Raw genomic sequence first — 23,760 nt, 5'->3', positions numbered from 1 at the left:
AGTGTGCCCTCTATGCACAGATCTCCCCCCTCTTCCAAATGAAAGAGAGGACTCAGTTTCCTCCCCAGAACCACCCCCTCAGGTTTTTTCATTGAGCCAGGTATATGAATTGGGGAAAGGCTGGAAATTAGATAGGCCACTGGGGCTGTTTTCCAACCAGCTCCACAGATTTTGAATAAATGTAATATCCAGTCCCAGGATATACTGTCTTTTCCATACAGCCCTCCCAACTGCTGCTAGGGTAGCACAAGACCAGAGACTGGAGATTTTTAAGGGACTGAGTTGTAAAGGTGCAGGATTTCTACATGGATGTGCCTGGAGAGCTGCAAGATTTAGAGGCAGGTTGATGTGACCATTTCTGCACCATGGATGAAGCAGCAAATGGATTCTCCAAATAGGACTATGTGTGAGGATCTCTAGGCGCAACCTTGTATGTTGGGAGGCAAGGAACTAAGCAGAAGGCATCACTAGTCAAACAAGAATGAAATGTGCCTTTCATTAACCTTTTTCTCCATTACTTCTCTATGAAGAGCAGGCATGGTAGAGGTGGAAATCAGGCAAAATGTATTGTATACCAATAGCAACAGCACTGAAACAAATAATTGTTGTGAATTTTAACCAAATTAATATGCAAGAATGCCCACAGGAACTGTTAATACTTGGCTAAAAGACCACAGAGAAGTATCTTTCAGGAATGCAGTAGAGAAAAACAAACAAATTCAATACCTCCCAAAAACACAATTATTTCTTTTCCAGGGAAAATTTAAAAAATTAAATTGTAGGCACACAAATATATTAGCGAAAATGCTAATTACCTTTACAATCTGAATACCCATGGAGTCATCATCAGGATTACTTTGGTCATTGAAAGTGAAGCGCATAGTTTTATCCCAGTTAATTGCTATACTATGTAAGTAGTGATCTGCTAGGGTCAGCCAAACCTAAAAACAGATACAACATGATAATAAGATGCATTATTCTATTCCTATTTTAAAATAAAAGCAGTTTATACATGCTGGTATGTAATGCTATAATCTCACCAATGCTAGCCAGATGTGATTTTCCTTTAGATACAACAAACGCAGAAGGAAGAAAAAAAGGATGCAAGTCTTTTCTGAGTTAAAACAATTTACATAGAATAAAAGCAGTACACCTGCTTTCTAAACTTCAAATAGAGGGTCCATTCCTGAAGCTGTTACTCAGGTATAATTCCTACTGACTTCCAGGGGAACTGTGCAAGTAAAAGCCAAGGTCTCTATAATTTCCTGCAGATTCTTCATATGACTGTCCTCCATTCATAAAAAGAACTGGGGGTGCTTGTTAATTTTACAGCACTATCCCCCACAGACAAAGGAGTCAGCAATACAAATATAAGGGAGTATCTGAACAGCAAAACATGTAAATATAGGGCCAGGTATATTGCATCCATCATCCCTTTCACCACATGGTAATCGACAGGGAATCAGTTGAAAAGATAACACAACCCCAAACTGCCCATACCACACACTTCATGATGGAACGATCTATTGGAAAATCTGCAAGAGAAATCTTGTAGAATTTCTCTTTCTGTTGGCTCTTTGGGGTGGTTTCATGAACTGCTGGCATCCAGATGTATTCTTGAAACATTAGCATAGTTCAAACACAGGGATGACATACATACCATGCTCTGAAGTGCATCTGTGACTATAAGCTAATACACAACCTATGAAGTTAGGCAGAAAATTTTGTAAAGAAACGCTCAACTTCAATCAAAGATACAAGGAATCTTAGAGATAGGAATATCATAGGAAATGTTACTTCCTCTAAATCAGGGGTGAGCAATCATTTTTTAAGGGGGGGGCTGCTTCAAAAATTTCCAAAGTGGTCGCAGGCTTCAGGTGAAAGGGCAGGTACTTTAAATAGCAGGAGTTGAAAGAGCTTGTGCCTCCCTTTTGGCTCCCAGGCAACTCATTAGCAGCAGGGACAGGAACTGTGAGCTCCTTCAACTCCTGCTATTTAAAGGGCTCGTGCCTTAGCAGCTTCCCAGAAGGTGTGAGCCCTTTCAATAGAAGCATAAGAACATAAGAATGGCCGTACTGGGTCAGACCAAAGGTCCATCTAGCCCAGTAGCCTGTCTGCCAACAGTGGCCAGCGCCAGGTGCCCCAGAGGGGGTGGACCAAAGACAATGATCAAGCGATTTGTCTCGTGCCATCCGTCTCCAGGGACACCATTCCTACCTCCTAATAGCCTTTTATGGACCTAACCTCCATGACTTTATCTAGCGTCTCTTTAAACTCTGTTATAGTTCTAGCCTTCACAGCCTCCTCTGGCAAGGAGTTCCACAGGTTGACTATGTGCTGTGTGAAGAACTTTCTCTTATTAGTTTTAAACCTGCTACCCATTAATTTCATTTGGTGTCCTCTAGTCCTTATATTATGGGAACTAATGAATAACTTTTCTTTATTCCCCCTTTCCACACCTTTATCATATCCCCCCTCAGTCTCCTCTTTTCCAAACTGAAAAGTCCCAGTTGCTTTAGCCTCTCCTCTTATGGGACCTGTTCCAAACCCCTGATCATTTTAGTTGCCCTTTTCTGAACCCTTTCCAAGGCCAAAATATCTTTTTTGAGGTGAGGAGACCGCATCTGTACACAGTGAGATATTCTGGGTCTTATTTTCTATCCCTTTCTTAATAATTCCTAACATACTATTTTTCTTTTTGACCACTGCGGCACACTGTGTGGACATTTTAAGAGAATTATCTACGATAACTCCAAGATCTCTTTCCTGATTTGTCATAGCCAAATTATTCCCCATCATATTATATGTATAGTTGGGGTTATTTTTTCCAACGTGCATTACTTTACACTTATCCACATTAAACTTAATTTGCCATTTTGTTTTCCAGTCACTCAGTTTTGTGAGATCTTTTTGAAGTTCTTCACAGTCTGCTTCTGTCTTGACTATCTTAAACAGTTTAGTATCATCCGCAAACTTTACTACCTCACTGCTTGCCCCTTTCTCTAGATCGTTTATGAATAAGTTGAATAGGATTGGTCCTAGGACTGACCCTTGGGGGACACCACTAGTTACCCCTCTCCATTCTGAAAATTTACCATTTATTCCTACCCTTTGTTTCCTGGCTTTTAACCAGTTCTCAATCCAAGAAAGGACCTTCCCTCTTATCCCATGACAATGTAATTTACACAAGAGCCTTTGGTGAGGGACTTTGTCAAAGGCTTTCTGAAAATCTAAATATACTATATCCACTGGATCTCCCTTGTCCGCATGTTTGTTAACCCCTTCAAAGAACTCTAATAGATTAGTAAGTACATGATTTCCCTTTACAGAAACCATGTTGACTTTTGCCCAACAAATTATGTTCTTCTACGTGCCTAACAATTTTATTCTTAACTATTGTTTCGACTAATTTGCCCGGTACCGACGTTAGACTTACCGGTCTGTAATTGCCGGGATCACCTCTAGAGCCCTTTTTAAATATTGGTGTCACGTTAGCTATCTTCCGGTCAGTAGGTACGGAAGCCAATTTAAGGGATAGATTACAAACCATAGTTAACAGTTCTGCAATTTCCTATTCGAGTTCTTTTATAACCCTTGGGTGAATGCCATCCGGCCCTGGTGACTTGTTTACATTAAGTTTTTCTATTTGTTCCAAAACCTCCTCTAATGACACTTCAATCCAGAACAGTTCCTCAGATTCAAGCAGTTGAAAGGGCTCACAGCTCCTGGCCCCTCCACTAAAGCACTGCCTGGGAGCTGCCAGGAAGGCATGAGCACTTTAAACAGCAGGAGCTAAAAGGGCTCACACCTCCCCAGCGGCTCCGAGGCAATGCATTAGGGGACAGGGCCAGGAGCTGCTGTGGGCTGGATCCAGCCCACTGACAGCCTCTTGCCCAGTCCTGCTCTAAATGATAACTGAATGAGTGCATCTTTAAAGGGGGAGATTTCTGCATCCACATTAGGTAAATAATAACATTGCATAATAATGGTTAATAATGACAGACGATTGCTTTGTAGAAAGGTAGAAGAAATGGTAAAATGGAAGCGGAGTTGATCTAAGTGAGAAAAGCCATCCCTGCACTTCCTACTGTACTAAACACTTAAATATGCAGCTACAGGAGGGATTTAAATCCAGCTTGCAGAATCACAAATTTTGTGCATTTTCCATCTCCCACATACACATACCTATAATCTCTTGTGCAAGGGAATGTATTTGTGTGGCTGCTGCACCTCCACATAATATTTGCTAGTAGCAAGAGCAGTAAAATGCAACTTCAGAGATGTTCTCTGGTTTCATAATTCATTTCTCCTGTGCCAAGAGGAAAAATGTCCCATACAAAAGGAGTGGCCTGGACACTGTCCTCCACCTCTGCTGGAGGCAGCTTAACATTTATCCTGTCCACCCCTACCACGTGAGAAGGATCTCTCACTGGGCTGCTGCAGGGTAGAATGCTTTCTCCTAGATCAGCAGAAACTTAAAAGGATGTGGGGGAGGTGATGGCAGTGTCACGCTGCTGATCCTCTGGCTAGCAAAACAATGAGCAAAAGCATAAATATGGTCTTGGTGAAGGGGAAGAAAAAGAATCTGTAACTTGTGTTACTCTTTGCAGAGCTTCACAGAACAAGTAACAAATGCAATAGCAAACAGGTTATTAGAGGGAAGGAGAGAGAAAGACTTCATTATAGGGAAGAAAATAGCAGCAGAAAGGTTCCAATGTGATGCAAATGGTTTGCTTACTAAAACAAATAGGGGGAAAAGATACTCCTATGACTGTTTACTTTATTCTCTGTCTGAAAGAGAAAATGGTTTGGGTTGAGAGACAGGGAATGTGGGACTATAGGACCATATTAGAGCTAGATGAACTATGGTTTTAAACCGAGTTACGATATTAAAATGAAAAATAAGCCCAAATCTATGTCCAGAAAGAATGAGATCATGAGAAAGAAGAGTTGTGCTAAACTTGTAGTGACCCTTTGATTATCAGTCTTGTCTTATTTAAGGTTTGGGCTCAAATAATATAAATAATACACAGTTAAATGGGTATCATATGCAGTAAATAATTGACTATATGAGGAACTACTTCATATGGCCTTAGCTAAAATGGTATAGTTCAGTGTTTCTTAACCAGTGGTACGAGTACCCTTAGAGGTACTTGAGAGAAGTCTGGGGAGTATGTCAACACAACTGAAATTTGGAGAAAACTGAATTTTTGTTTTAAGTTTTACAGCGCTTTATTATTTTTGTACTATTTACACCCAAAAATGTCATCACCCATCTAGCTACAATTAAGTTGTTTAAACAAATCTGTTGCAATAGTAGAAAAAAAATGTATATAGCTGAAAACTGTAGGTACTGGGGGTACTTAATTTTTTTTAAAGGGGTACTTTATAAAAAAAGGTTGAGAAACACTGCTATAGTTGGTAATGATATCAAGCGATTGTTATAGGATATTAAAAAAGTAAACTCTTAAAGCAGGGCTACTCAACTCTGAAAGCCCCGGGGGCTACAATGATGCTCAGAGTACATGCCAAGGGTCGCAACTTTAGTGTGGTTGCATATACTCGCAAATATATTCAAAAAGCTTATTTCACACTCACGGGCATGAAAACAAAGATTAAGGCAAGACTACATAACATGCAGGCCCCGTTTAAGTCAGTTCTACTGATATTAATAAAATGCAATATTTACCCAATTTCCACCCATGACAGCACTTTTAATGGGCAATGACAGTCCAGGAATTTAACTACTAAAACACATATCAACAGAAGCCCATTATATTGACTAGCCATTATGGAGCGTGTTTCCAGTGAAGGCCATGTTCAAAGGATCCCACCAATGGGCCACGTGTTGAGCCTTACGTAAACACAAACAGCACCACGGGCTGCAATCGAACAGGCCATATGCGGCCATGGGCCACGTGTTATGTAGCCCTGTCTTAAAAGTTCATAGCCAATATCTGCCGGACTACATTTGGAATCAACCAATATGGGTCTAAACATCCTTTACCAAGTATCTTGATAAAATGCCTATAAATATATTGTTACTGTTTGACTGTAGTAAATTGCTATTATGTAGGCTTATGTAGACATGTTTAGAGTAATACCATTTGGCCTTTGGATTTAACATAGAAGTTTATGGTTAAATTAATATCATGGAAATACCCTGCATACATAATATTCCAAAAGGGTGTAAGAAAGGAAAAGGAGAAAGATGCCAATACACAAAAATTATATTAAACCACGTATATATCTTATGTATGTTTTAAACCTTCCGTAATGGTGCTTGAATTAAACTGAAGCCAGAATGTCCCCTTCACTTAGTCTGTGCAAAAGACTAATGCACAAGGTTTTAACTTTTGGGAATATGGCTTCAAATCTTAGTTAAGGATGCAGTAAAGTAGATTTTTCAATCTCAATGTAATTCCCAGTGGATACATTTTTACAGCACTAACTCAGCTGTTTCATATTAATGACAGTCTCTAATGCACATCATTCTTACCCTTAGCTCCCCTATTAGTCTAGCATGCTGCTTTTCTCTGACCAAATGTTCGTGTGGGAATTCTTATCAGCACTATGCCTTGTTGAAAGCAGTTGTCAACTTCAGCTTCATAAGTTTAAAGGCCTGTCTGCTCAGGAGATTTGCCCTGATTTTCAGGCATTGACAATCAGCTATCAGGAAAGATTTGTAAGTGGAAACCCTTAGGCTACGTCTACACTGGCCCCTTTTCCGGAAGGGGCATGTTAATTTCAGAGATCGCAATAGGGAAATGCGCGGGGGTAGGAATAAGATCCTACTTGAAGTAGGAATAAGATCCTCCGGAAAAGGGCGCTTTTTCCGGAGGATCGGGGCCAGTGTAGACGCTCTTTTCCGGCTTTTCTAAAAGCCGGAAAAAAGCGGCGGACATTTTTATTTAAATGCCGCGGGGGATATTTAAATCCCCCGCGCATTTCCCTATTGCGATTTCAAAAATTACCATGCCCCTTCCAGAAAAGGGGCCAGTGTAGACGTAGCCTGAATGTAGGCAGAGTAAAGTGGTAAAAGCCAAAACCTGCCCTGCTACAATTTTCCTGAATTTCAAGAATGATCAACAGCACTAGTGTAAATAGCACCTTGCCTATCTGTGCAACAGTGCAGGTGGCTGGTCCTGGATAGCTCTGAACAAGGAAAAATCCCCAGTGCATACAAAGAAAAAGACTCTCAAATTCATACCATTTCCAAGCCATATGTGACTGCCATTATCTCATGAATTGTGAAGATTTACCTACCTTCCTCCTCCACTCCTTTGGTATTCCTGTTGGCAGTCTGGCCACTGCTTTGAGAGCATCATACCACTAAAAGCAAAAACATCCAGAACATGAAACATGGCATTAGTTTAATTCAGAAATACAGAAATGTATGCAATACTGTAGGTAAGAAACATTCATTTTATTTCCCATGTTTAAGAAATTAAATACTTAGCCATAAGATGGACTGGTTTCTAGAATGAATACAGAAACACTAAATCAAGGCAAAATATAAATCTTATTTATATAACAGAAAATGTAAGACTCTGACTTTATGTGGATTCAAAGAAGCCAGAGAAAACAAAAACATTGTATTAAAATTTCCAAAATGCTAGTTAAAACAAACCTATATAGTGGCAATTAATATACCCATATTAAGATAAAAAAACAAAACAATGCACCTTTACAGTAATAAGTACATGGAAAAGAAAACTTCAGTTTTTTAAAAACAAGTGAAAACAAATGAATTTACCTGCTGAAAACCATTTTGACCTAAAGATGGTTCAAGAGTGAACTTCAACTTTGTATCAACCCCTAGAGACAACAGTAAAACAAAAAGGAAAATAAGACAAACCAAAATAATGACCACTATTTAGAAAAAAAAATTAATCAAGTAAAGAGAAAATAAAGAACTCTACATTGAACTATGTATTTTTGAATGACCGCATTCTATTACCATTCCTGTTTTCAAAGCAAACTGAAGGTGTATGTTAAAAAGTATAAATAATGCTTTAAAAATTGAATAATCTCCTGCTCAGTATTTTACTGTGGTTCAGCATAACATATTTTGCTAAGATCACTCCATGCTGAGGGATCTCCACACGGACATTATTCACTGTGTGCACACAGTGAGTAAGTCAGAGCTCTTTACTTTCCCTCTCTTCTCCAATGGACTTTTCCATTACTACAGTGTTATATATAATAAATAACCCATTGTAATGGAATGTTATATAAATAAAATAAAAACTTGCTGCAATGGAAAAGTCTACTGAAGAAAAGAAGGAAGGCAAAGAGCTCTGACTTTTTCATGTGTGCATAATATACAATGTCCATAGGATTCCTCAGTATGCAGTTAGCATACATGACTCCCAAAAAAGTATGTTATGCTAAACCACAGTAGTATACTGAATAGGAAATCATTCCATCCTTAAAGCATGGTATCTATACATAAAAATATAAAAAAGCCTTTATTTCTATATGCTTCTGATTCTGGATATTAAAACACTAGACACTTACCTTTATTTTATTACATTAATTAGTATATTGCTTAGTATGTTATATTCAATATGCTATCATTTCTCTATATTCTGATTAAATTTGGTTAGTACTCTTTTAAATGTAAGAGTTTCTTCTGCCTATAAAAGCAATTAAAGTTAATTAATATTTTTAATATAGATGACATTTTTGAAATGCAAACTCAGACATGAGAGTAGGATCTCAGGTTTGGCTTGTAATAGTTTCTGATTATAGCATCTGGACACGCGATAATCTAATATATAAAGGAGAATGTTTGGGCACTAATAACTTAGGCACTATAAGAGCTACCGCAACCAAACTTTGCATGGAGTAACCTTTCCTCCAGGAGAAGGTTTTAAGGTACTTTTGGCAGTGCGGGGAGAAGTGGCTTCCCGGAGGAAGCGGTGGGGACAGTCACTCACTAAGGTTGGTGGTGGAAGCACGAGGGGAGGGGCGGCGCTCTGAGCAGCAGCTGCCCCACTCATCTCTACCAAGCCGTTCCACTGCGCAGGTGCAGCTGTGGCGGGGGAGCCCCCTCCTCCTTCCCACCCGTGATGTCACTCGGCCCAGGCCCCTCCCCTCCGGCGGCGGCCAAGGGTTGCCAAGCAGCGGGCTAGAGCTCGCGGCCATTGCTAGGGAGCAGTTGCGGGTGCAGCAGGGCGAGCACAGTGGGGAGGCAGAGGCAGTGGTGGTGCTAGGAGCGGCCCGGGATCTGGTGCAGCTTCCTGGTAGCATGGCGGGGAGCCCAGCACCTGCTTGCCACAGCCCGCGGAGAAGGGAGCCCATGGCGCAGCTCCACGGTGCGGCAGGTAGTGGGGCAAAAATTTTGGGGCAGGTGGTGGTGTTGTTGCCCACTGCGGCACCTGCAGCCCCGGGTGCAAGCTGGGCTGCCCCACCCACCCTAGGTCCCATGCTTGCCCCCTACCACCCTTCACATGGGACATCCCGGGCAGGACCCCACCACCCACCCCAAGCAATGCCAGGTAACTCCAGCTAGTATATATAATAACACATAAATCCAATGTATGTCATGCATGTTAGATTAAATTAGTCCTCAATCATTCAGAATGTCGCTGTCCAAAACTAAGGTGCTGAACAGTCCAAAATTTAATTCTTCACTCACATTCTCTTTGCACTAATTGGTATCAAAAGAATGTATATAAAAGGACAAAGCCCTTCTAAAGACATTTTTCCTATGACACCTAATTAATGGCACCATGTGTGCTTTGTATTTGAAATCTTTCCATATGAAGATGGTCTTTCACACACACGTAAAGAACTCTGTGCTTCAAGTAAGCCAAATCAACAGAACCACTCCTCACTTCACTAGATTAGGCCTTGTATTGTTTGGGGAAAAACCGTAGTGGCATTTGCTAGTGCTGAGCGATTAAGTTTTGACAGTATTTCCATATGAAACTGCTGATGAGATGTTTAGAACTTGACTAGAAGAGGTGGTATACAAAGGTTTAGACTGAAAGCAAAATCTTCCACATACATGTTAGAAAAAATTCAGCAAACGAAACCCTACCCTAGATTTGGCCATTTTAAAATTGTAATTGGGGAATTTACCATCTGAATGTTTTTATCTGCACTTAAGGTAAAAAACAGCCTTAATGGGTTTGGGGAGATTCAAGGATTTGTCTTCTATATTAATATTTTCAATGCATTGAAAAGGATCTGTTTTTGGACATTTTAGTGCTTACACCTGGCAGTGACTACTACTTAGGATTCAGCTCCTGCCCCATGGCACTCAAAAGGAGCTAGATCATATTTGCTGCAAACACGTATCAGTACAACAAAACCAGATCTCATCCCTGAACAGTCTATTTCTAAATACAGAAAACAATAAAGATATACAGCAATTTAAATTCAGGTCAATAGCTAGCTGCACCCGTTCTTAAAGTATAATCGCAGAGGGCACTTTAAGGTAACATTTTCTGGTATCAGTGAATAGTAGACAGAAGCAATAACCCTCCTGAATAGTCATGCACTTACCCCCAACTCAGTACTCAATACAGAGAGCATTCCAGCTTTCCATGGCTTACAGACCCATCTAATACCAAGGCCTCTGTAGTCTTGCAGTTTACACAAGGAAAACACCACTAACAAAGCCAGCCAGAAATAGAGAAGGGTGTGGCTGGACAAATATAATCTTGAAAATAGGCAGAATGTTATTCATCTAATCGAAGACCCCAGATATGGCAAGGAATACAGTGGAGACTTGTTCTGCGTAAATGAAACCAAAGGGCTCCCAAGTCTCAACTCACAAACGTTTTCCAGATGATGACACTGATTTAATAAAGGGGTGATGTCACTAAGCAGAAGAGAGACACTCCTGTCAGCAAGGGGCCTAAGGAGATACATTTGCACCCTGAGTTAGACTCATTGACTAGTAATCTAAGATGAATTAACAACTACTTGCCATGTTGTTTAACCTCATATAAAAGAGCCATAGATCAGAATGCGGAGGCATAGTCATCTCCAAGTGAGTGCCAAAATGATGCCTGCCCAGAGAACCCTGGCAATCAGCTCACTAATTCACATCTCAAGAGGGATGGGGACAACAAAGCAGTGCAACACAAAGAAGAAAAAAAGACTAGGGAGAGTAGGCATAAGGTAGATGGGAGAAGAGCAAGAACAGACCAGCTATAAAGGCCACGCACCAGTCCCAGAGAAGGTCAGGAACTGAGCAAGCAGAACTGCGGGTAGCATGGCCCATTGGGACGCAGAGGAGGGGCAGGCTTCCAGACAGGGTGCACTCCATTGCTGCTGGAGCACAAAGCCGCTGCTTCACCCATCCACTCCCCAGGGAGGAGAGGCAATTTTCCCAAGTGGAAGGACAGCTAAGGGGTGAGGCCAGTCTTCAGGTACCACCCCACAGGCACTACTGGTCTATGCCCCTAAGTTCAACAACGGGTCCCAAGCGCCTCCCAGAGCCACGCTGGCGCGCAGTTTTTCTCCCTGGGCCGGGCAGACGGGCAGGCAAAGCGCCGTCAGCCATTCCGCACAGAGATGCCTGCCATGTAAGCGGCAGCGCGGCCAGCACCCGCTCTGCGCTCATCATCCCCGCCCGCCACGCGCGGCAGGCCCCGAAACTGGCGGCCGGGACCGAGCCTGCAGCAAGGGCAGGAGCGGCGTGTCCCCGCCCAAAGCCGCTCCGGGGCCAGGGCGGGGCAGGGCCAGGCGGCGCGAGGAGGGTCCATGCAGGCTGACACGCAGTGGCTGCGGCCGCGCCTCTCTCCAGGCGCAGCCCTGCAGCACGGCGCTGGAGAGGCTGCGGCTGGCAGGGAGCGGCCATTTGCCTTGGGTACGGAATGACAGACACGCCCGAGGCATCCCCCCTCCCACATCCCCCCGGTGCCTACCCGGGGATCTCATCTCCGGCCGCCCCCCGCCCGGGAGAAGCGCTGGTCCCTGACTGGCAGCAGCCGCCCGCGGTCCTCTCCGACGCCCAGCGCACGCTCGCCCGGCTGCGGCTCCAGGCCAGCTGCCTGCCCCTTCCTGCCCGCCCGGCTAAGCCTGGCTAAGAGCATTAGGGAAGCTGCCACCGACAGCAGCGCCACTTTCAAACCCCAGCCGGGCCGGCGCTGAGGCCTGGGGAGCAAAGCCCGCCGAGGTCCTTCGCTCGCCCTCGGCCGCGCACACGCTACCTGGCTCCAAGGTGCAGAGCAGGCGAGGAGCCGTCCTGGAAATGCAGCTCCGCTTCTTCAACACATTGCTCAGGATGGTGCCCACGCCGCCGCCTGTGTTTTGCCTTTTCAAACATCTTCCTCCGCGCCTCAGGGAGCCCGTAAGCTTGTCCTGCCTCATGGGTGCCCACGGGGCTCCGACAAACCATCCACGCTGGGCTTCGCCCCAGCAGGTGGTGCGCAGCGGCCCCCGTGACGCAAATTCAGACGACGCTCTGTTTTATTTACAGCTGTGTAAGACTTTCCTTAGAGACCGAAATCTCTCCTGACCCAGGCATTAGAGCAGCAGGAGGGCCGGTCTGGAGGCGCTACAAGGAGAGAGGGCGCAGGAGCGTGCTGCAGAAGCTCTCTTTGCTGGAGGACATCTGCAGTGCAGAGAGAGCAAAGTCGAGGTGCAGAAGAGAAGGGGGAGCGGATCCCGCCCACAACCCCTCCCAGCATCACTGACTGAAAGCCCAGCAGTTCCCTCCGCCTCCTCCAGCACCACCTGGGAGCAAGCAGGAGTGAAGCTAATGGAAGTAGCAGCTTGGTTTAAAAATAAAATGAATGTCAACATCCATTGAGCATCTATCAAAGAGCTTGTCACAGCCACATAAAAGGGGCTCTAGCTGCGGAGGAGCATCAGCACTTGGGTACATTCAGTGGACTATGCATACAACCCTTCAATAGTGCTAGAAAGCAGCTGCTTCTGACTGCTTTGTAAACAGAGATGCTGATACAAGCTATAAGGGCATGTCTGCTTACCTGGCTGTGTGCCTCTTATTTTTCAACAATGGTCAAGGCTGATATTTTTGCAAAGGATTAATAGCAAATCCTTATAAGCCCAAATAAGAATGTGTTTTAAAATCACTCCCAGCATTAAACTCCAACCTAAATGCATAGAAACACATATGTACAGTACCCACTACTGACAACCCTCCTGAGAAAGAGGCCCATATATGCTGCAGTACCCTAAAGCAATGAGAGGAAGAAGGATGCTACCAATATTCCTTTCAGTAGGATAGCCTGACATCAAACACTGCAGTCCAACCCTGGAGGTAGGGAACAAGCTTGAAAAGGTCCAGCTCCATTTTTTGCTTTTGTATATATAATACAGATATTTTGTTTCAGGGAGAAGATTATCTTTCTAACAGCTTCCTCTATGTATCTGAATTGGAACACATTTTACTTTTATAGTAGTACATCAAATGCTAAATTCAAAAACCAACCTATACCCAGTAAGAGTAATTAGTTACATTTTCGAATTTAAATTGTATGTTCAACAACATTTTAAGAGGGCTTATGACAGAAATAAGAAGTCATTGTACAGAATTTCACTTTCAAACCAATAAAATTTTGATTGACAGTTAAAGGAAAAGGACATCAACAAGCCTATTTTTTAGAATTCTTGCAGTTCTATTATTCAGTGAAAGATGAACAGACTTATTCCAATTTAACTGAGTCACTCAAAAATTGAGTTACAAATATTTTCAGGCACTAAAACCTGCTCTGATTCTACTTGGCAATTTTGGTAGTTTAAAACTTCAGTTTGGTATCTTTTAAAAATACATCATCTCCTCCTTGGTTACTTTGAGAAACATACAAACAGGGAAACTGACTACAGTTAAAAAGACAAGGGGTAAGGTAATATCTTGTATTGGACCAAATTCTGTTGGTGAGAGGGGACAAGCTTTGGAGCACACACAGAGGTCTTCTTCAATTCTTTCTAGTTATTAGTCAACAAATTTATGCAGCCATATGCTTAGTGTTACATCATAGGTGACTGAAAAGCAAGTGAGGGCTGGGAATCAAACTCAATTCATATGGGTTACTGGCCATCTCCAGAGGTCTGTAGCAGGAATGTAAGCAATTAGTTGACTACCCAATAAGCTTATCGGATAGTCGAGTCACTACTCAATTAGTCGCCCTCCCACCCTTGCTACCTCTGTATCAGAGGCAGCAAAGGAGGGAGCAGGAACAAGTGCTGGGGGAAGCCAACTTGAAAGCCGGTTCCCCCCAGCACCATCTCTGTGGGGGGGCAGGGGAGGCAAAGGTGCAGTGGGGAAACCGGGAACGCGGGGACTGAAACATTTAAAAGGCAGAGGCACAGTAGTCGGGATGTGGTGTGAACGGAAACTGCTTCAGTTCCCGCTCACCCCAGGTTCCCACTGTGCCTCTGCCTTTTAAATGCAGTAACAGTCACCCATGGCTCTTACTACATTTAAAAGGCAGAGGCACACCGGTGATAGCGAGCACCCTCACTTATCGACTAATCAAGTAGTGGATGGAAATTCCATCAACAACTCAATTAGCTGATTAATCAAAATTTAACACCCCTAGTCTGTAGCAAACAGTTCATGGAGAACATTCTGATAGGAAATGTTTTCAGTCCAAAAATTTAGACCAGTTCTAACCCCTAAAGCTCCATAAGCATTTACAACGCTCTTGCAATGTTAAAACTTTTACGTGTGTTTTACAGTCCTGGGAGAATTCACAGAGAATAGAAACAAATCACGAAGCAGGCAGATTGCTACATTCTAATCTGCCTACACTACCTCAGAAACTCACTGAAGCCCTGCCCTTCCACCTCAAGCATGCTGCAAAAGCTAGCAAGAAGGACAGAGTGTGTGCGTCTCTCCTACACACAACTGCATAGCACCCTCGAGTGGTGATTTATCTTTCTGCTGGCAACTTCAGGTGCACGAACCAACCTACCTGCACTGCTGGGGAGGGGTGCATGACCGCTCTTGTATCTTCCCTTTTGTTTCCCCCTCCAAATTCATTTTTCTGAGGGAAAGCAAAGAAATCTGGGGGACATGAATTCTGAGTATGTGCAGTGATTCAGAATTCCCTCAGGAGTAAGTATCTGAGTCCAAACATAGGTATAACACTACTGCACACCACAATGTAGTTTAAAAGTGAAGCCAATTATACATAAACTGCTGTCAAAGCAAACAAACTAAAAACAACAGGGGATATTTATCTAAATTCAGTGCAGTCATTTTTAACTGTTACTATTAAAATTGCAGAGAAGTGATTTTTTCATAATATTTCTTTAAAATGGTTTGGTTCTGTATTTAAAAAACTGCTACATCTGCACTGCAAGATTATACACGAAGCAGGTAATTAAATCTATGTGTTGGTGGTTCTTTTTGAAAGGTGACACTTGCCTACTGACATAATGGATGACTCAGAGTTGCTTTTTATTTCAGTGCCAGCCAGAGGAGATGCTTTATTGATCAAAGCCACAAGTCTGAAATCTATCACTACCTAGAAACTTAGATGTGACAGAGATACTTCTAAGCAGGGTCTCAAAAATGTTTAATATAGAAATAACTGTAAAAATCTCTCTTGCTTCTTTTCCTCCTATTGTTCCTGGAACCACCAGTTCAAATCACATCAGGGTCAGTCTTTCATACTTCCAAAGTAGGTAAATGTGTGTCATTCTACTAGGGCATCTTTAGCCAAAACGTATGGGACTGGGCTTGGGCAGAAACCTTGGCTGATCTGTAGGGAGAATTAGTCATCCTATGAAACAGAAAACATATTTATGTAACATTCATTTTTCAAACAATTATAAACTCTTTCCTCTTGGCCACTGTCGGCAGACAGGATACTGGGTTAGATGGACCTTTGGTCTGACCTAGTATAGCCATTCTTATGTTCTCTAAAGATGTCAAAATTTAATTTTTCCAGAGCCATCAACAGTTTTCCCAGCTAACCCAGATAGTGTCATTTTAACTCATATTTATTCTCTCTGTTTGTCACTAACAACTGCAGGCAGTGGGGACTAGAAACAGGGTATTTATTCTGTGGCTCAGGACTTGGCCACTTTCAAGGACATGGAGCCATTCCACTAATGTCTACCAGCCCACTTCTCTTTCCTTTTTCCTAGAGAAAGACCTTAGCCCTAAGCAGCAGACACCTAAGATGAAGAATAGTCATACTTAACGGTTTTGATGACTCAGTGGATCAGTAAACAACGTGGATTATAGTCATTCAGATAAGACTCTCACCAATCATATAATTTATTTTAAATTAAGGTTAGATTTCACAGGAGTGGATGGTTCTGGTCCCTTCCCATACACCAAGAAAAACTTATTTCCCCAGTGGAAAGATCTGCTCTTTACTGTTCAATGATCAGGATAAGGCTGTGATATTGTCACAGAGGTCACGGAAGTCACCAATTCCATGACCTCAATGACTTCCATAGCAGCTGGTAGTGCCCTCCTCCCATCCCTTCCCAAGAGTCAAGGGGTGCCCAGCGCAGTGGTGCCTCAGAAGTAGAGATTTAGTCAAGGTTGTGGGTTGGGGTTTTTTGGGGGTCTTTTGTTTTTTTAACAGTCAGGGACAGGTCAGAGGGCTGTGAATTTTAATTTATTGCCAGTGACCTGTCAATGATTTTTACTAAAAACACCCATGACTAAATCTTAGCCTTAAATCAAGATATTTTTGGTTGCAGACACTTTGAACCTGGTACAGTTCTGCAACAGAGCGTATAATCTGATGGCCAGGATACCACATTTCATCATTCACTATACCCCCTTTTGCTGTCCTGCACCAAGGCATACAGATTTCCTGTGTTTCAGACTTTGCCACTTTTCACACACACTGCAGCAGTGTCCCAGTGACAGGATAAGTAACAAAACTTTGGAGGAAAGGGAAACTCACCTAACAATGCATCTGGATCCTTCTGGTGGTGAAACTACTCAGAAAAAAATGTGTCCCTTTATCTTTAGATGGCAATTTCTGTGTTAGAAGACCTTTGAATCTCACACTTGTTTATACATCTGATGAAAACACCTATAAAACCTACACACAGAGAAAGCATCTGATATTAGGAGCTCTTCAGTGTAGTAGACAAAAGAACAGAAAGAACCAGTGTCTGGAAGCTGAAGTTAAAAAAATTCAAATGGGAAATAAAATTGAATTTTTTTATATGGGGGCAATTATAATCCCTGGAACCAAGGAAATTGGTAAATTCATATAATTTTACATGGAGATTGGACAGCTTTCTAAAAGATGTTCAAACAGGTATTGGGCTTATAGCATTCAATTGCACAATAAGGAAAAATAAAATTAATATTTATATTCTAGAAGCATCTAAAAGCCCCAACCAAGATCAGGCCCCATTGTGCTAGGTACTGTTCAAAAATGAAGACTAAAAGAAATGCCTTTGTCTGAAGGCCAGCCTATATGCTCTCAAAGGGCAGTGTGGTTTGGGGAGAGACCTTTTAGATATTAACACATTCTCCACGATCTTGTTTAGCTTCTCTCCAAAAAGCAGGGCTTGTAAATTTGGCAAAGCATAGCACCTATTTTAAATGACAATCCACCTTCCAGGGACAGAGCTATAAGTGGTGTCTAATCACAACTGGAGCACGTTGCTTTATCTGAGAGTCTCATCTTGTCCATTTAGGCGTCAGGAACAAATGCTGTTGCTAGGAAAACTTTCTTTAAAATAGAGCTAAAGTTAGCATGATCTCTAGCCTTCAAGGCTCCAAGATCTTCCAGGAAGGAGAGTGATAACCTAGCAAAGCATGTAACTGCTACGGGTGTCCCGAAGGGAGGCTGAGAAAGCCCCAGAGTCTTCTTCGAAAGTGGCATCAATTTTTCTCTGGGATCCTTAGGATAGAACTCCAGGAGCCCATTGGTCTTACCCTCTGAGTCAGCTAAATAGATCTTCTTGATGTTTGCTGACTTTCCCTCCCCTGCCCAGAGATTCCTGGTCCACATTTACCATGTCAGAATCACACTTGAAGAGGGGCTGAGGGAAATCATTGCTAAGTACTGCCCCAATTTTTAACAAAAATGCCCACCGTGAGCAGATGTAAAGGTGGAGCTGTAAAAAACCACCATCTGCACATTGTCATAAATGCAGAGAAACTGGAAGCAAGCAGAAGCTGAAGGTGTGAGGACAGTGCATATGGCTTCAAAACACTGATGTGCCTCCAAGGAGCTGCAAAGAGAGGAGAGCAGCCCAGCTGTCAAGAACTGTGGGAGATACTGGGCTGCAGAATGGAAATGCATTTTACAGGGGGATCATTAAAGAACAGAAATCCTGAAAGAGGCCCTGTATGCATTAAACATTTTGCTCAAAATCATAAGTATGAATATTATGACACACCCCTTTTATCTTGATAACGGAGTTGTTTTGACCAATGTTCAGGTCACCAAACACTACTTTAATATCATACAGTATTTATTAAAAATAAATCACCACATTAACAGAATAAGGTGCACCACATATGCAAAAAAATCCACAAACTACTATTCTGACAGTTTCAATTTATAATTAAATTTAAAAAGATATTTGTACTAGAAAGCTGGTCACATGATATGTTATAGACCTCCCCTTCCCCCCGCTCTAAAACAGAACTCTTCTTCCATCCCTAGAATTTGATTATGTGCTTAGCAGCTGGTATAGAAATTTAATTTTACAGCTAACTTAATTGGGCTGGACTACTATTCCAGAAACAGTGAGGATTTAATACCCAAACATAACAAATAAAAGCAAAGCCAAACAGTGTTCCAAAAGCATATTACTAGATCTCTCCACAACTTCAATAGTCAGCTATGAGTACATTTTAGACTTCTGATTTAAAAATAACAGCCAAAACAATAGGAATTATAAACCTTACAATGCTTTTGCACTGAGTCGGGAAATAAGTTGAGGAACTTTGTTTAACATGCAAGTTTTCAGATGTTATTTACTATTTGTATAGAAAGACCTCCAGGGACACCAATCAAAAGTCAGCAGCAGATTAAGTTAGGCACCATTCAGATACACATTTAAGAGACAACTCCTGATCAAAAGAACCCAGTTTTTAAGGTGGGATCAGATCATCCCTTTCCACAGTAAAAAACCCCTGTGGAGGAAACCAGGAGGAGGGAGGGAGGGAGCAGTAAGGAAAATTCTGCTAGAGTCCTTTGGTGCAGTTTTTTTACTTACCTAGCATTCCAGAGAGGGGTGCATCCCAGTGAAAAAGACTGGAGGATCCACCTATAAGCCCCACAGATTCCCAAGAGAAATCCTGTGTGTGAGAGTAGAGGAGGGAGAAATCTGCATTTCCTCTATACTACCCCAAAGCTCCAGACACACTAGTCCCAGAAGAACTCCTCTGTCTATGGCTCCACTAGGACCCCCTGAAAAGAGAAATCCTAATCGAGAAGGGGGCTCAGAGGAAAAGCAAATGTAGCCCCAACTTCTCTCAGCCACTGACACATCCCCACATAGAACACAGACATACAAAGCACATTCTTTAGTGTTTAGAAGAGCTACAGTCCTGGTATAGACAAAGCTGAGCACCTCTCCCACACACACACCTTTGCAAGGAGAGAGCTCCATGGCTGGTTTTAGGGAGCAAAATTAACCATCCCCTAATAATTTCACTAAACAGTTTGGATGGAGCTAAAAACAAGTTAGTATCAGCCATGTTGGATGGGGGACACTATGTTAAACTGGGTTAAAATAAACTGTTTTAATTTGGTTCTTTGCCAATGTGGAGAAGAACTTACATCTGGGCTCTGCTGAAAGCCCCAGCTACAAAGGAAACAGACACATTACTGCAGCAGTGGGCAACCTAGCCTAGGGAGTGGGCCACATAAGTGGTCCTCCTCGCTTATCTCAGTGGGCCACACAACTGTTGTAACAAAGACAAGTCTTCTGGGATAGGATAGTTTTGTTAATTGCACTTCGGTACTTAGAATTTGCAGGGGGTACTGACTGAACTATAGGAGCATTTCGATTGGATGTAAAGAGAGCACATGGCTCTCACAATCAACACTGTGTGCAATTCGCACTAGGGTTGCCAGGTGTCCGGTATTGACCCGGACAGTCCAGTATTTTCGCCTCCTGTCTGGTAAAAAAATTCAGAAAATACCGGACACCTAACATGTCCGGTATTTTCTGTTTTTTTCCCCCTGCCAGGAGGCAAAAATACTGGACACGTGGCAACCCTACGACACACTCAGCAACTGGGCCCAGCCCCCGGACTCCCGCCCCCAGATCCTCTGCTTACCTAGTTCTGCAGGGAAGCTCCCTTCTGTTTTGACCAAGAAAACAAGATGGCCACCAGCAAAAAACAAAGACCTGAGCAAGGGGAAGCAATGCCTTCCTTGGGTCTTAGTGCTCAACCTCTTCTCTCCCTAGCCCTATTCTGACTCTGTACGCAATTAAAGGGGCCTTGCTGTTTTAATGCGGTCTTATTTTATTATTAATTATTATTATTATTAGTTTGTTTAATAACTGTTAGGGTCCTTTTTTCTTTTGCTCAACAACTTTGCCCCCTCCCTCCCAACAGAATTTTTTCCCCGGTGGTTTTTTTTTTTGAGGGGGGGGAGGATGTTCGGTATTTGTGTTGAAATTTTGGTTTGGTAACTGAAAGAAATTCCAATGCAATTCCTTTACCTCTCCATTCCTGCTATTCATTTCTATCACTTGCCACTATATATAAACAAGGTCACTGACAGGTGGGGCGGGGGGGAGGAAGGGCAAAGGGGGCAGTTGCCCTGGGGCCTGGTGATTCAAAGGGGCCCAGGGCTCTGGCCCCTGCTCTGAGCTCTTTATATCACTGCCAGAGTGCCATGCAGCCACTCCATGTGGCTCTTAGGGCTGCCTGCAGAGCCAAGGCACTGTGCGGTATGCTCCAGGCAGTGCTGAGAGTGGGCTACTCTCAGCTCCTACCCTTCTGCCTGAGGATCCGCCCCTTCCAGGATAATGGAGCTTCACCCTCCCATGCCCTGGGTCTTGCCGTGGCTGTCGGCTCCCCGTATATAATGCCTCTCTCTTACTCTTAGGTCAGATTCCACAATTTAATGGAATACCAGAATAAAAGAAAAATGGTAGCTTGCCTCTCCTCTAGATTACTATGTAGTAAAATAATTTATTCGCTCAATTTTACTTAAAAACATTCACGATACTACAGTATAAAGAGTGAATCAATGTATCGGACTTTGGAGGATAGTAATCTGACAATGAAAATGAAATGAAAATATGTGAAAGGTTTCCCAATCTTTTTTAAAAACAGAAGCTGCCAATTCATACAAACATTTCCTCCTCCAATATAAGAATCTAACAGGTCAGTAGTGAAATTCTGCAGGATTAAGTTGGACTTGTAGCATATATTGACAGCTATTTCTCTTCTGCAAAATACATCCAGCAATTATTTGGCATTGATATGGTAAAGGCTTTTGTGTGGTCTTAGATATGCAGTTTGGAGAACCTGAATTCATAAGAATAGACTACTATGTATCTAAATGTCAACTCATTATGTTAAAGAAGATCTATTTTAGATTAGCTCAACCTAATGTGAAAGAGAATTAGATATTTTTACCTTGGCTAACAGCAAGTATGTACCCAATACCTAATGAAAACTATCAGTTCAATAAATTTATTAGCCACCTGGAAATGCAAATTGGACCCATAGAGAGATTCTTGGTCTATGTGTAAAAATAGCAGAGGATAATAGGGTATCATGATTACTCTTTTTATTTTGACTTTATTCTTGGGCATATGAAACAACACTTTGGAATTCTTTTATAAAGGTAAATTTATTAATGTAACTATTCTAATAGCCAAATGTTGAAAATTAAATAGTTATTTAATTTACGATTGCTCAAAAGCTAATCAGCTACAGATTGTATTGTATTCAACCAACTGGGGTTGTCCGTACAATAATTTGGACATATACAATAATATATAAGTGCTAAGAATTATTATACCCTTCTACCAGGTTTTCAGTATAAGAAAGAATGTCTCCCACAACCAGCCACCTTGAATTACTGGTACAGCAAAACAAGAGGATTTCCAGATAATTTCTCTCTTCTTGCTTCCAGAAAAGGGAGAGATGGGAGATATTTCACAATGAGAAAGACACAAAGTCAATATTGCAATTTTACTAAAAGCTACTGTTCTTTAAAGAAATCTGTCATCAGTTTTCAGAAAAGGGACAGCGAAAAAGCTTTAGCCTCGACAAGATATATCGTTTACATCTGCCTATCGAATTTGAGATATAAATCAGAAGAATGCTCACAGACTCCTACTTTCAACATCATAAAGAGGAAACAAAGCTCATTAGCTACACTGGTTTTGATTGCTGGGAAATACAACATGCAGTCTCTAGCCTTACACAAAGAAAGATACAAATAAATAAAATATTGGGCTTGTATGGATTTTTGTTTGTAAATAGTATTCCAACAATGTATATGCAAATTAATGAGTCCTTCATATTTCTACCAAGTTGTGAATGCAATCCCTGGCACTATGAGGCTCAGTCACATACACACTCTGGTCATTTTAACTGAGTCTGCAGTGGACGTACAATCTCACAGTCATAATACAACTACAGTAAGCACAATATTTTAAAAATCTTATGGTCACATTTTAAATCATCTCTAGAGCTTTAATAGACCTTTTTAAAAGAAACAGATCTGAGTGGAGTAAATTTGATAGAAAACTGTATATCACCTTGTTTTTAAAGTCAAATCTCTCTTGCAAAGCTGCAGCTCAGTAGCTGCTAGCACTTTCTGACGCTCCATAAATTAGTCTATTCCTAGTGCTAATTATCCCAATGTCTGTTCCCTGCATTTGATCTTCAATATCCAGGAAATCTCTCTTTTCAAAGAATAACTCAAGCAAGCAATTTATAGAAAAAACAGTTGCTAACCTTTCTGTAACTATTGTTCTTTGAGATGCGCTGCACATGCCCATTCCAATGCAGGTGTGTGTTTGCGCCTTAAGCACAGTTGCTAGAATTTTTTTTCTCCTAGTGGTATCCCTCGGGTCAGCTTCAGCACCCTCTGGCACCATGCTCTCATAGCACCGGTATAAAGAGACTTGCAGATCTTGCATCCCTTCAGTTTCTTCTGAGGAGGTGACTCCAATAAGAGCGTAAGGAGGATGAGTTTTGGAATGGATATGTGCACTACATCTCGAAGAACTGTTACAGAAAGGTTAATTATCGTTTTTCTTCTTTGAGTGCTTGCACGTGTTCATTCCAATGAAGGTGACTCCCAAGCAATTGCACTGGAGGTGAGCTCAGAGCTCAAGAACAAGCTGACTGCAGGACTGCATGGCTGAAGTCGGCATTGTCTCTGACCTGCTGACTGAGGGCATAGTGAACTGAGACTGTATGCACCAAGGACCAGGTTACTGCCCTCTAGATGTCATGAATAGAGACCTGCACAAGGAAAGCAGCTAAAGAGGCTTGTGATCTTGTAAAATGAGCAGTCTGGTTAGCCGGAGGCAAAATATCAGCAAGCCTGTAACACGCATAAACGCATGATGTAATCCAGGACGAAATCCTGTGGTGGAGATCGCAGCAGATGGTCCTTCATCCTCTTTGTTATCACTACGGACAGCTGAGGTGAGCTCCAAAATGGCTTGGTTCTTTGTATACGGAACTCCAAGACATGTCTAAAATTCAAGGAGTGTAGACATTGTTCTCCGTGTTCGGACACTGCTTTAGGAAGAACAGGGGTAGGATGATTGCTTGATGAACTGCGAAACCTCTTTCAGGAGGAATGCTGGGTGAGGACCCACTGAGCCTTATACCTGAAGAAGATCATATAT

At 42.2% G+C, this 23,760-nt stretch overlaps 1 protein-coding gene across 7 annotated transcripts in view; it reads right to left on the bottom strand.

The window, feature by feature from the left end:
* TBC1D30 (TBC1 domain family member 30) overlaps positions 1–23,760 on the bottom strand; it is an 87,379-nt gene that overhangs the window by 40,786 nt on the left and 22,833 nt on the right. For 4 of the 7 annotated variants that reach the window (XM_075931080.2, XM_025188268.3, XM_025188265.3 and 1 more), the window contains exons 3-5: positions 7,757–7,818; positions 7,267–7,332; positions 816–941 (exon numbers count right to left, since the gene is read on the bottom strand). In XM_075931080.2, coding sequence (XP_075787195.1) covers positions 816–941; positions 7,267–7,332; positions 7,757–7,818 — 254 coding nt within the window. Of the gene's footprint in view, positions 1–815; positions 942–7,266; positions 7,333–7,756; positions 7,819–12,170; positions 16,508–23,760 lie in introns of those variants that run through there. The other 3 variants (XM_006130200.5, XM_006130201.5, XM_006130203.5) reach the window with 2 other exon arrangements.

Source organism: Pelodiscus sinensis, chromosome 1 (assembly GCF_052426305.1).
Source record: "Pelodiscus sinensis isolate ZL-2025 chromosome 1, ASM5242630v1, whole genome shotgun sequence".
In the NCBI taxonomy this organism is placed as follows: domain Eukaryota; kingdom Metazoa; phylum Chordata; order Testudines; family Trionychidae; genus Pelodiscus; species Pelodiscus sinensis.
This window is presented reverse-complemented; position numbering and strand designations above follow the sequence as displayed.